At 37.2% G+C, this 15263-nt stretch overlaps 1 protein-coding gene across 1 annotated transcript in view; it reads right to left on the reverse strand.

Moving 5' to 3' along the window:
- LOC139734705 (uncharacterized) overlaps nucleotides 1-9767 on the reverse strand; it is a 28535-nt gene extending 18768 nt beyond the window's left edge. Inside the window, exons 1-3 of the mRNA XM_071645497.1 lie at nucleotides 9679-9767; nucleotides 3222-3544; nucleotides 1550-1827 (exon numbers count right to left, since the gene is read on the reverse strand). Coding sequence (XP_071501598.1) covers nucleotides 1550-1827; nucleotides 3222-3289 — 346 coding nt within the window. The 5' untranslated portion in view covers nucleotides 3290-3544; nucleotides 9679-9767. The remainder of the gene's footprint in view (nucleotides 1-1549; nucleotides 1828-3221; nucleotides 3545-9678) is intronic.
- Nucleotides 9768-15263: the final 5496 nt, after the last annotated feature.

Raw genomic sequence — 15263 nt, forward strand, 5'->3', positions numbered from 1 at the left:
TGGAAAGCATTAGAATGAAAGGTTCTAAAATAGCTCCTATGAGACCAAACTTGTCTTTAAAAAGGAATGAGGTATAGGTTCCCCCACGTGAACACATATCCCTGTAAGCACTCACTTCCTTTTAGAACTGATAGTAACTACAAATGTCACTATGGCAACTGGTATGCCTCCGCCACAATGCATGGTTCTCCTAATAGGTCTATAGTACAATGTCTTGACAATGGGTGATGACAGTTTCACATAACTGGCAAAATACTGAAATGACAGGTTTGTCACAAATGTGTTGAATGTTCACTTTCCTTGAACTAGGTTTGCTATATTGTCTAAGAGTGCAGGTACATGTATTTAGGGATTTAAGGAGTTTTACTTGACTTTTGACCCTTTTATAAGTTTATGCATTGAGTTATTTTCAAGGTATGAAGAAAAAGTGTAATTTCAGTATTAAATAGAAAAAAAAATTGCATTTCAGCCTGGCCTTTGACCCTTGACCTTTGACTCTATAACCCTAAAATTCCCAAGAGAATCACTGTCATCCCGGTAGAACATGCATACATATGTACTAAGTTTCATGATACCTTGAGTCACTTTCAAGATATGGAGGAAAAAGTGAAATATAGCACTTTCACTTGAGTTTTGACCCTTTGACCTTTGGGCAGATTTCCCAGAGAATCTCCATTACGTAATACAAATATATTAAGTTTCAAGAAAAATCCTCTAAGCATTGCATAAATGAGGGAAATAGCAAAATTTTGAGGAGCTGACCTTGACCTTTGACCTCTGACCTTCAACCCATGACCCCCAAATTCCCTAGATAATCCCTGCCAGTTAGTAGATGCATGTGTACCAAGTTTCATGAAGATACCTTGAACCATTTGCGAGATATGGACAAAAAAAAAGTGAAATTTCAATGCTTACACCTGACCTTTATTCTTTTGACCTCATGACCTGAAACTCTCTGGAGAATCTTTAATTGGTAGTACATGTATACACAAGTTTCAAGAGTGATACCTTCAGGCATTGCATAGATTAGATATGGGGGAAATAATGAAATTTTGAGCATTTGGCCTTGACCTTCTGACCTTTGACCTCTTGCCGATTTCACTAAAAAACTACTTAATTAATTGCCCCATTATATATCCTTGGACAAAGTTTGGTGAAATTTGCTTAATCCAGTCTTGATTTATCGCCTAAACAGATACAATTTCATGATTTGACCTTGACCTCTGAACTTTGGCCGATTTCACCCAAAATCTAAACAAGTAATTGCCTTATCATACTTTATACTTTGACCAAGTTTGGTAAAATTCCACTCAATATTACTCTTAAAGTTCTCGCGTAAACAAATGGGGACAGATGTACAGACATACAGACGGATAACCCCAAAACATTATGCCTCCAGCACCCTTCCAGTGGAGGCATAAAAATGTAAGCATCAGCTGTACTAAGAATCCAGTCTATTGCTGCAGCAGTTTTGAAAAAAAAAAAAAGATTAAAATCATTGACAAACAAAAGGGAAGAAAATGTGATAACATTGACCACTCCACCTTACCTGGTCTGTTTGGCACAGCCCCATCGCTGACCCGGGCAAACTCCACGCTTTCCAGCCATGTTGCCATGGCAACAACGTTGCGCTTGTGGTTGCACAGGTTGGTGAGGCCATTGTCGTTGGCTGCCTCCTCAGCCGTGCGAGACTTGCAGACCACAGAGGGGTTGAAGTCAAAGACCTTGTCAAGGATGATGGGACACTCCAGGCCACACTTGCACGTGCCATCAGTGCTCAGGTAGGTCTTCACCTCTTCTGGAGATTGCAGAAGCTGTCCGCTAGGACTGCCAATTTATAAACCAAGAGAAGAAACATGTGACAAGGGCATGCAACTCAAAACTTTCAGTCTTTCTTTTGTAAAAACCTTTCCTTTTCTCTCTCTCTCTGGTTCTTGATCATGAAATCACTTCAGGCCACCACAAGAGCTTTCAAATGGGGTGAATACACTCAAAGATTTCTCAGAGATCATCTGTTCAGAATTTTGAACCGAAAATTCCTTGCCATGTAAATGCCAACATCCATGGCAGCTGACTTGCTTTGATCACTGCAGTTTATGCCTTCACCAGAGTTGCTAAAGTATTGAGAATATAAAAATTCATTTTAAAATAGCTTAGATATCCATAAAAAAGAGGTCCTTTTAGAAGGTGGGACCTACCTTTTATTAGGACAACTTTGTATCTTTTGGTTTTTGATGTCTCAGTGAAATCAAAACCCATTTCCATCAAATAACTTGAATTTCTCTTCAAATTATATCCTCTTTAATATTTCATTGGTGGCTTCTAATTACCTCCCAAAAAGTAAAAAATCTGAATCCCAAATCTCAACCAAAACTATACCATCCCTTTAACATCAATTATTATATTACATTTTGCTAAAACACATGGAATATTCTACAACTTTCTCACAATATTTCCAATTCTGTTATGACTTCTGCGATTCTGCTTCTGATATTACTCTACTTTGTAAAGTCAACTTGAAAAAAAAAAAGTGTAAAATTATACTCTGAGAAAACTGTTATTTCACATAAAGAAAAATATATGACTCCGTAGCTCATGGACTTTCTTTAATATGTCATTCAAAAATACCCCTTATTAAAAAAATAATAATAATAAATCTATCAAAAACAAGTGGTAGGAAGAGAACAGTCTCAGACTAAGACAATCTCTTTAGACACATACATGTTTGTTTTTACATAAAAAATGTTAAGCAAACATATATGTCTATATTACATATGTATGTATGTATGTATGTGTATATACACTGTATATAATAGTTCAAAAGCTTTGGTAAATTCAAAGTACCCAGGCAGTACATGTACATGTCATGGTCATAACGTCTACTTCATCCGCATATGTCCATAGAAATTTTAATATTTATTTTGTAATTTAGAATGTATACTTGATTGTTTATAAATCATCTCACATGATAGAGTTGACTGAACTTAAATGACTGAAAGAGTATTGAATAATGCACGCAGCAAATCACCCTGTTAATTTGTATCTGTCTTGGATCATGTTCAAACTTTCCCCTACAATAAAAGTAATGAAAGCAGTACATCTTGTACAGTGTAACTGTCTTTGACCAAAAGTACTTATTAAAGAAAGTATAAACCAGTCAGACATATGGAGTATATTGAGATAGATTATTAAGAAGGCATTTTATGACAACGATTACTTACCTCATGTACACAACTTTGCTCTCCACAACAGCTCTCTTCCAACCAACAGGAATCATGTTGGTCTCCATGACTTACATGCCAATGAAAGAACGACCACGCTACACTGTCCCCGCGGGACGCACTACAAGGCGGCTCTCGAGTCTGACGACTTGGCAGACGGCGACAAGTATTGGAGGCACAAAGCGAATCGCTCTGTGGCTGTCCTTGTTTGCAGTACGAGGAGAAGGGAGCAAGAAGCCTGCACCCATTGCTTATCTCCTTGACGACGGATGACAGCAAAATTGTCACTCGGTCATCTTTACCTGGCCTGCAGCCATTAAAGCCTGAAAGATGCAACAGAAATTACACAGAATATCCACAAATGGAATGACCAATGCCTCTGAAAGTAAAGTCATGTATGTAATTCTATGACGCTTAAACTATGACTGTTACTGTGATTTATTCAAGATTTTGGTAACTATCATGTCATGACTATGAATAGCCTATAGGATTGTAAAATTCTCCCCATATGCATGTCACTATTTTCACTGTTTTCATGAAAGAAGCATCATCCAAAGAAAAATATGTGTGAATAAAGTGAAACAAGCACATACAAGAGGCAGTGCAAATATGACCAATAACATATACAGGTAAGAATTATAGAATGCTATAAGGTCTTCCACTAAGAGTAGTCTCTTATTCATTCTCAGTTTGTTCAAAAATAGGTAAAGCATTATTTTTGAACATTTCAAAGTATGTCAGAGCAAAATGAAAATTTCCCATTGACATCTTAGTTGTTGCACAACAAGGAATATTCTTGAAGTTATGAATAAAGACATTCAATATTTCCTTATTTTCTTTGTTTTTCAGCAGGCTTAATTGCAAGTATCTGACATCACAACAAGACTGAAGTTACCTTGTTTTGCATTAAAACTCTTCATATTCACGACTAGATGTGGATGGCAAAATAGAAGCAAGTTTTTAACACAAAAAATTCATTTAGAACATATGAATATCAATTTCACAGTCTCTTATGTTTTCCAAATGAGTACTGAAAGACAATATTTAACAAGGATTGCATAAAATTCAACTCATACACATACAGCTGTACTTGCAAACATTTTCATTTACGGAGGAAATCCAGTCCAAAAATAAGGTAGTCTGATAAAAAAGAATGAAATCTTACGAGTTCAACAGTAAAAATTTGACTGAACTTGGATAAAAAATGAGGAAGTTATGAAATTTTGAAGTTTTGCTAATTTATGCACAACAGTTCTCGTACAGTGGATATGAATATGCAAATGAGTGAGATGACCATGTCATAACCTCACAATTTTCCATTGATCGTGTACAAAAAAAATGACGAAAATTCAATGTTTCTATCATTTAAGTCTGAAAGATGATGTTATTTCTGGTTGAATAACTTCAGAATAGTGATCAGTTTGATATATCAGGATTTGAGCCTTGGGCGTAATTGCGTTTGCTTGTGTACAAACTATCTGGCAAGGTGTGAGGGAATGACATGCTCACTTTGCCATATGCATACTCATATTGACCATTCAAGAACTGTTTCCCAAAAAAATTGCGAAACTTCAAAATGTCATAACTTCCTTATTTTCCATCTGATTTCGATCAAAATTTTACCGTTGAACTCGTAATATTTTACTCTTTCCCATTAGACTAACTTATATTTGGACTGGATTTCCCCTTTAAGAAAGTGGTAGAATCCAGGCAACAGAGCAAGGCAAGTGAGTGGGGGGAGGGTCTGGGATGGCGGCTAGCCCCCATCCCAGGGAAGGGAAAATTTGACATTTGAGAAGTAGATAGTTGCATTTCAGGGTACTTACAATATGTAGAGGTCCTATGTTAATCATTATCAATTGATGAGACTAATCGCTAATTTAGACATTGCAGTCAATTTTGCAACAATGTACGACTAGAAATAAGATAACATGTCCTCATATATGACGTAGGACAACACATTACAATATGTTATGGATATTTTTCTAGGGGGCTAAAATGAATATGTTCAATATTGGTTTGGGTTTTTTTTTTTTGGGGGGGGGGGGGGGGGTGGGGGTGTTGGACGGGGAGTTTCCCCCTCCCACAGGAAGGAGATTTTGCATTTTTAGAACTGAAAGTCACCAATGTGGTGCACACTTTTGTTTGTAATGCAAACTCTTTTGTTTGGGGGGGGGGGGGACATTAATAATATTTCTAATCCAAACATAAGAAAAAAGAATACCAAGGAAATGTGAATCACTACCCTTGTGGTGTCTGTCACCTCTTTTCTTTTCTTTTTTTGCATAGTGTGCATCTTCAATGTGCAGTATAAGACCATAATGGGTGGACAGAAGGGGGAGGGTGTGGGACAGGGTATCCCCCTCCCACATGATATATGAAGAAGCTTATTGCATTTTTAGAAGTGAAATTCAACAACCTGGTGGAAGGTTTTGGTGGAATATGAAGAAAATTTTCAATCAAAAAATCAGTCATTTCATCGACGAAATGGCCATTTGGCTGACGAAATGAATGATCTGACGAAATGACTGACTTCGTAACGAAATAGGCCATGCGACACTTGGTGCCCCATACAAAACTACGGTCTTTGTCCATGGTTTAAACCATGGACAAAGATAGTACCACCTTCCTGAATTCGGGCCTTTAAGTGCACACACATGCACAAATGAGTACTTGTACTCAAGCAAGGCTATGGCTCTGTCAAGGTAAAAATCCCAGCACTAAATCTGAATTATTCCAAACCAACAAATGAAAAAGATGTGCAGTTGAATACAAAACCTGCTTGACTATACTCTGATCAATTACTGTAAAATGAGAAATGTTCGCATGCATTCTAATTTCGCAAATTTCGCGAGCGCCAAGATTCGTGAAATTAAAATGCACGTGAAATTATTTATCTACACTATATGCATTGAACGCAAGTGGCAATTCGCAAAAATTTCTCGAAACAAAAAAGGCCATCGGCTCCAATTCGCGAATATATCGTGTTTTACAGTAATTAATCACAAAGTGGACAACAGATGTGTATTGTTTGTGCTTGAGAGATTCAGCACAAAAATATCTCCAAATCACTGGAAAACACAATGTCATGATTATTACATGGCAGTATGCAGTAACATTAGTACAACACATCAATGAAAGTTTGAGGAAAATCATGAAAACTACACATCTCATCAACTTGATACTGACATATGTTAAGGGTAGCAATTATTCCCCCTGCTTTCTGAAAGCGGTTAGTCAAGTGCTCTTTCATTATGCTAGAAAAGTGAATTTTCGTGGAATTCCCTTATATTTTCTTTATATTGTTGCCCACACATGACAACATAACCTCTAGTAGTCTCCTAATCCAGTTGTTCCAACACCAAAACTTTTTTAAAATTCATAACTTTTGCATCGATTGTCCGATTCTCCTCAAACTTTCACTGATGCGTTCTACTAATGTTGCTGCTTTCACTAAAACCACATCTCTCTTGGGTTTTGGCTTCCTTTAAGTTTAATATAATCATCATCATAATAGAATATGATCAGAAACATCACAACATATGATGTAGACTACTGTAACTGCCGAGAAGATTTTTATTTTAATGTGAGTTGTGAGTTTAAAACGATGTGATTTTTTTTAGGTCCCAAGCATAAAAATTTGAATTGTGTATTGTGCAGTCAAACATGATATACTCTGTGATAAGTCTGACACTGAATTTAGAATAATTATGTTTGTGGTCCCAAGCATAACAATTTGAATTGTGCAGTCATACATGAAGTACCTGTGATCAGTCTTACACTAAATTCAGAATATAATATGTCTGTGCACACATTATACAATTTGCAAATTAGGCCTACTGCACACAAAAACAGTCCAAGACATAAAAGTGTGAAGTAATGCCGAATCAGACTCAAGATGACAGTTTTGCAGGTCCCACATATATGTACCTATGGGTTGTACGTGTACGTAGCCAAATATCAGTTAAAAATCTTATTTTGTATGAAGCATCAATGTAAGGGCTCACAAATCCCTGAACATACTGTACATGTTTAAAATCTTGAGTTTGTTTTTCATTGCATAGAGATGGGGAAACACGATAACAAAAATGTTATTGACAAATACTATCTTTTCAATTCAGCATCTTAAAAGAGCTGTTGAACTCTTGAATATGACTTGTTAAAACTTGAAAAACTTAAAATAAGTTCTATTCATTTGATCCTTGCTTCTTTTCTTCAACAGCACACCAAACTTGGTGACTGTTAGCATTCAATCTTTTCCTCTAAACATGACAATAAAATATTGTTCTAAGATGAGAGAGTAAGACATGACAAACATAATTCAATAATTTACAATAACATTGTGTAAATGCTAGCGTCATCACACAATTTCATTTCAGTATCACAATAATGAACACACAATTTCAAGGACAATATGATTGTTTGGCACATAGAAAAGGACAAAAAAATTCTTGAAAAGAACACAATTTGTCTGACAAAAGCAAAAACATGAACAAACAAACAAACAATCAAACAGAACTTCAATGGTTTAACACATTGGGGCTGATCTAATCATACAAATTAAGAAGTTCAGTTCCCATGTGTGTCAAATCAATTTATGAAATCTGCTTTGAGCCCAATAAGACCTTCCCTAATATATATATTTCTTAAAATCTCTTGACTGAAACATTCAGCTTCCTCCATTGGGCGTATTTATCTAGAAATATTATAGTGATGCTCATACAAATATCTGTAGCATGCAAATATTTTCTGGTGCACTCCCAACAAGATGCCAGCTAATATTTCTCTTGACATAAATCCCATAAAAAGCAAAAATACATCAAAGCATCTCAGCATGTGATCAGTTGATAAAATAGTCATGCTTTTATACCCCAGAACCCCCTCAAACAAACAAACTGTAATTACATTTACAAAGTCCCGTAGACAGGCATAGTTCAAATACTATTCTCATAGTCTCAGTGTGTTTCAAAGATCATCTCTCAACACTCAAATGTGGCACATGTTTGGAGGCATATCATTACTTGGAAAAAATATTCACTTTCCTCTCACTATCCAAACAGAAAAAAAAAGAACAAAATCATAATATAATATCCATATACATATCAATTTTACTGGTTATCATAATCATAAAAGGTATCATATGATATTCTTCTTCCTCAAAGAAATATAGACCATTTTGATATTCAACTTGTGACATCTTTTTGGATATGTGGCTCTTACATGTACACTCATGTCCCAATTTCAATAGCTACAATCTTGTATTTTGTACTTCTCGTCTGTAGGCTTCTTCTCCTTTTTTTTCTTTTGAGACCATAGCTTGCTCACGTGATAAATGTATAATCATTATTTCAATGCCTTAAGCTAAGGGGCTAATTATCACTGGCTCTGAACACACAGGATGAAGTAAATGCATTAACTTGTATTACAGTGATTGACAGAAAGTATCATTATTAGTCCCGGCTGCCCAACCTGGTGCACCCATAACTCTCCATTATATTCTGATTTTGAATGATGTAATATTGATATTTGTGACTGAAAGCCAAACAAATAATAATATTATCAATAACAATATTGTCATATATACTAGCATACTATCTACTTGGAAAATAGGTTTATACATTTTATGTTGAAATTCTATGATGTTGTACACTTTTATGGGGTTTATCAAAAATGTGGCCTAAGCTAGAGGAGTTACAAATTTACAATAACAGTAAGAGACTTTTTTTTCCTGATGATGTCCATTATATTATAATCACATATATAAATGCATATGTTCAGTCAATATTGTGATGATCATTCTATTCATTGTCGTATATATGTCCTACCTGACACATGAACACGCCACAGGCATTTTGCAGTGCTCTCACTTACTCAAATGGTATGGTATAATAGCGTGACACACAAACTGAAATCTGTGATACTCCTCCTTTTTGCACAGACCTCATAGTAGAGAAATTCAGACTGAAGTAAATACATCCATATTACCTGAATACTTGACTGGAGTCCAGTCAACTAGCAAGCATTTATGTTTTAATACTGCTGACAGCAATGCTGCACAGAATTTTGCATGTCATTTTCCAGGTCATCTTACAAGCATAACAACCCTATCACTTACACTAACATCAGGATTGCCAATAAAAACATTATCTAGGTCTGCATGATCATGATGAAGGTTAAGACTGATGACAACATCACATACACTCGCACACACACCCTATATATCCTGCATGCATAGATCCACGCATTACATGTCAATTACGAGAATTCATGAATGCACTCTCGATAGAAATACGATCCATTATGATAACACCAATCAAATCAAATGAAACGGGGAAAGGTCAGCTCGTACGTAATTTCTACGTCTAGACATACTACCATGAAAGAGTGAACATATATTATATCTATTTATATGAAACATTTATCATATGACACATATCGAAAATATTGGCGAGCTTACCGTCCATTCACTGCTGGTAAAATCGGTGCTGTTCCATTGCAGGATGTAATACTAGGCGCTCGCAGTGTAGTTCGCTCGCAGATCGCCCGTTCATCGCAAAGGTCACGTACTGCCCTATGCATACCCGACGGAGAGTGTCCCCACCGTTGCTTGACGTGCACGAAAGATGCGCAGCTTGTTTGCCGCTCGCTTGTCGCCCGCCCGCTGGTGAGAAGTCGAGCGACAGACACACCTGAACACGCATTGTGCTCAGTTGTGCTCGGACAGTAATGTCCATGTACCAGTATACTTCTGTCGCCGTGATACATAATGCTGTATTTTACTGGCGTGTGGTCACAGCGCCTGTAATTGGTAACAGAAAAGAAAGTTCACCGTAATATATGCACTCGCCAGTATGTAAGATTTCTTGACCAAACCATTAATTACATGACTTTGTTATTGACACTTTTGTAGTATGAAGTGTAAAAAAGTGCAATTTGCTCTACTGACCCTTAAGAGTCGTGTACACGGCAACCACATCTGGAAGTGGATTTTTTTTTTTTAGTTTTACGCTCTTTGTTCAAAATCCTCATTGTGCGTTATCATTTTCTTCAAAAAATTAATGTTTCTTATATTGCTCTATTTCCCGACTAGTTGCCATGTCTTCTTTTATCAAGATGACAGCATTTCGATGACTGAAATATTCATTGTAACGTCTTCATATAGTGAGAATTCAATACTTATCTCTTTCAGAGCGCAGCGCAAACCCTATATCACTCTATCACTGGCAAGTCGAGGGAATGTGTATATTTCATATAAAAATTCAATTTGGTGGAATTCTCTTTACGTTTTCTTGTAATCATCGTTGTCCTGTAGTGACGTCACTTACGGCTGTACTCTTCTAATCCAGCATATGTCTGTACCAAAACTTGGAAAATGAATAACTTTTCAGGGGACGCGGAACCGGGGCGGGGGGGGGGGGGGTGGGGAGGGTGGCTGTGCACAGCCACAAAAGCTTTTTGGCTCGTGATCGTCAAAAAGAATTTAAGAAAAAAAAAATCACAACACCCAGTCGTTTTCAAAGGTTCCCTGTTTGGGGGGGGGGGGATGGGTGGTTACCATTATAACCATGAACCCCCCCCCCCCCGTCCTTCGCTACATTGTAGGTGAAAGGAAACTCACCTCCCTGATTGTAGTGAAAGTATGACATACTTTACAGTAGTAATGGTATACTATATATTTTGCATTGAGGGTTCCTGGTTAAAACTACGGGCATGCGCATAGGTGACTCGAAAACAGCAGGCCTATAGCACTGTCGGAGGCACCGAGGCCCATCAATAGTTTAGAAACTCGAAATCGGGCAGAGCAATATCTGTTTTACATTTTGGATCAAACTTTAAACAAAAGGACGGAAATGAATGTGAGAAGAGAAGTCGTGTGGTGATCCGATGTTGCGGGGGATCATACAGCTTCAGAAACCGTAAGAAGTGCAACGCGTGATGATGTCATAGTTTCACAAAACTAGGGCATATTGATTTGGAAATTGTCGTCACAAGGACTGACGTCATCTTTCCAAATAATATACCATGGAGTGTCAAACGTGCGAACAGTCTGAAATAGATTATTATAATATTTTGCCTGTGGAATTTCTGGTTTATATTGGGAGAGGTGACTCCAAAATATTTCTATTCACTGAGGGGCGCAACCCCGAAGCGAATAGTATAATAGTACTGTTAGAGGCACCGAGGCCCATAGTTTTATCCAGAAACTCGAAATTAGGCAGAGCATTTTGTTTTATATGTGGGATCAAAACAAAAAGAGGAGGGAATAGGAGGCGAGAGGTCATGTGGTGCATGGGTGCAATCTTGTGGAGGGATCTAGGTACGGTGACCGTAGGAAGCAGAGTGCGATGTCACGATTGTTTTTATTTACGTTATTTCACAAAGTGATCGTACAAAGCAGCGCGCGGTGTCCGAATTGGTCTGTGATGTCACAATTACTTTGTTACAAATTGTTACATTTCACAGAGCGATCTACGTAGTAGCTCGCGATGTCCGAATTGCTTTGTGATGTCACAATTGCTTTAGTACATTTCACAAAGTGATCGTACGAAGCAGCGCGCGATATCAGAATCGCTTTGTGATGTCACAATGGCTGTTACATTTTACACCTGCCTAGATTTCACAAAGTGATCGTACGAAGCAGCGCGCGGTGTCATGTAAATACAGCTCTATGTGTCACACTTGCTTTAATTGTGACATAATTTCACTAATATCAGTGTACTGTTTGGAAAATGTTGCAGAAACAGTGACGTCATTTTCAAAATTGTATACTTTACCACGGAGTGTCATACTGGCCAAAACATTCTGAAATAGTTGAAAATGTATATGATCACGTGAAGCTCTTTCAATCGATCACTATATTTAGAAGATTTTTTTTTTCTCCAAGATACAATTTCGACTGTATGATTTTAGAATGTTGGCATGTTTGACACTCCATGATATAGGTCCTACTATTTTGTGAATAATGTCACAAAGCAGACCGATATGTGACATCACAAAGGAATTGTGACATCGCACGGTCGCACGCAGCTTCGTATGGTCACTTTGTGAAATGTGAGAAAGCAATTGTGACGTCGCGCCTTGCTTCGTATACGCTCACAAGATCTCTCCAAAACATCACATCCGCCTCACGACTTATCGCCTCATTTCCCTTTCTTTTCGTTAAAGGGATGGTACAGTTTCGGTTGAGATGGGTTTTGAGGCTTCCAACATTTTTTTTATTATGATTTTTGAGATAAAGAGAAATCTCTTATGAAATATAAAAGAGCATAATAATTCTACGAGGAATTCAAAGTTTATTTGATGAAAATTGGTTTTGAAATTGCTGGGATATCCATAACAAAGCAATCCTAATAAAAGGTGGGACCCATCTTTTATCAGGGTTGCTTTGTTTTTCTGGGGTTTTTTTATATCAATAATTTCGTAACCAATTTTCATCAAATAAACTTTGAATTCCTCGGAATTGTGGGCTTCTCAACATTTCGTAAAGTAGTTTCTAAGTATCTTGCAAAAAAAGGCTGAATTCTCAACTCAACCAATACTATACCATTCCTTTAAGATCAAAATATAAAACAAATATACTATGCCGAGTTTCGGGTTTCTAGTTAAAACAATAGGCCTCAGTGTCTCCAACAGTACGTATTGATTTGGGGGATATACACTCCTCATCAGGGAATAGAATGCCTGCTATATATTCTGGAGTCACCTCTGTCTCGTAGCTTAAACCAGAAACTTGGATAAAACATTTTGACAAAAGAAGGGGGAAATGAGGCGCGATGCAATGTTATGAAGGGATCCTACAGTGACAGTGACTGTACGAAGCAGCCACGCCGCGGTCAGAGTTGCTTTTTAAAAGTATTGCTTTCTGACATTTCACAAAGCCACGGTGACCCGCTACGAAGCAGCGCGAGATGCCACAGTACTTGGTGACATCTTTTCACCAAAAAAAAGTGTACAACTATAAGAAGGCCCTATTTGGAAAATGTCTTCATATTTTATCCAAAATATACTACCATTTGATATTACATGCTTATGTGTATATGTCTAGATAAATAAGCGATAGATAAACGGATCATTGCATTCATGAGATATGCATTGTGCTTTAAACCTCAAGTGGCTGCAAGGAAATGAAGAGATTTCTCTTTAAAGAGATAAATGACAGTGAACCCATTATTACACATTTATATTCCCTAATGTGGTTAGATTAAAGGTGCATCTCTTCGTTTTTGAGCTTCATAATTGTGTGCGTATTTCGCGTGTGCGAAAATACAATGTAGGAAAGTTCGGAAAATGCATGTGTGAAGGTGAGATTTAGGTCTACAGATGAAATTCTTCAATGAGATTTAATATATAATATGCAAGCAAATTGTATCAATTTCATTCAGGGGGATCCTATGACTACACCCAACAAGAGCTGCGTAGAGATGATAGCAGTCCATAGGAGTTGAGTCACCTAATATTTTTCACTCTCGTATAGTTTTGGTTGAGACCTAATTTCAGGTTTCTAACATTTTTTTTTGGTGAGATAATGAGAAACCTCTTATGAAATAATATGAAAGAGCATGTAATTCTATGAGGAATTCAACGTTTATTTGATGAAAATTGGTTTTGAAATGGCTGAGATATCCAAAAAAAAAGAGCGATTCTAATAAAGTGTGGGACCAACACTTTATTACGATCGCTTTGTTTTACTTTGTTTTTGGATGTTTCAGTCATTCCAAACCCGATTTTCATCAATTAAACTTTGAATTCCTCTTAAAATGGTATGCTCTGTACTATATCATAATTGTTTTCTTGGTATCTCGCAAAAAGTTAAAAGCCCAATTCTCATCTCCACCAATACTGTACTATCCCTTTAATTATATAGTCCTCTGCTCTGTCTGATTGCAGAGTCATTGTTCCCAAAGTCTGTGCGCACTTGACAGTAGAAAAGTTCTTAATTCTTCCTTTTCCTTCAAGGCTAAGTATAGTGAAACGACCAGTGGCGTATCTAGGGGGGGGGGGAGCAAGGGGGGCACGTGCCCCGGGCGCCACTCCTTGGGGCGCAAAAAACGGGGAAAAAAACGAAGAAGAAGAAGAAAAAAAAGAAAAAAATGAAGAAGAAGAAAAAAAAGAAAAAAGAAAAGAAAAGAAGAAGAAGAAAAAAAATCGCCCGGAAAGGGAGGGAGAATGGTGGGGGGGGGGGGCAGAAAACCAAATCAAGCAAGATAAAAACAAAACATGACGATGACGCGGACAAAACGACAATGTTTATTGTGTTTACATAAGAATTCCATGTTCTGTAAGCTGAAATACAAAAATTTTCGGCTCGCTCGCTGCGTTCGCTCGCCAAGATTTATATAAAAAAAGAAGGTAAGAACAAAACGTGATGATAACGTGGACAAAATGACAATGTCTATTGTGTTCATTCATGTCATTTTATATTTAGCAGGCAAAATGTTTCACGGAGCAGCGGCTGCAATTTCTTTCGTTCTGAAGCGATAGCCAATTGGATCAAAAGAAGGCGCCAACGGTTTCGAACATACGGGGGGGGGGGGCAAAAAAACAACAACAAATCAAACAAGATAATAACAAAACTTAATGATGACGTGGAAATATACAAACTTCGGCTCACTCGCTCGTACTAATTTAGAGTATTTTTTCAAGTCTTCAGTTTGTTGGTATAAATTGTCATCTATAAGGTCGTCACTATAACTTGATTAGAATTGTAAGATTTAATACGCAAAAAATAACAAGAGTTCCATGTTTTGTAAGCTGAAATACAAAAATTTTCAGCTCGCTCGCCAAAATTTATCAAAAAAAAAAAGGAAGAGAAAGATAAGAACAAAACGTGACGATGACGCGGACAAAATGACAATGTCTATCGTGTTCACACGTGTCATTTTATATTTAGCAGGAAAAATGTTACACGGAGCAGCGGCTGCAATTTCATTCGTTCTGAAGCGATCGCCGATTGGATCCAAAGAGGACGCCAACGGTTTCGAACATACGTGGGGGGGGGGGGGGGGGGGGCGCGGAAAAAAAAACAAATAAAAAAAGATAAGA

The sequence above is a fragment of the Diadema antillarum genome, unplaced genomic scaffold, assembly GCF_040938485.1.
Source record: "Diadema antillarum isolate AM-2024a unplaced genomic scaffold, OU_Dant_1.0 seq00000541_RagTag, whole genome shotgun sequence".
In the NCBI taxonomy this organism is placed as follows: domain Eukaryota; kingdom Metazoa; phylum Echinodermata; class Echinoidea; order Diadematoida; family Diadematidae; genus Diadema; species Diadema antillarum.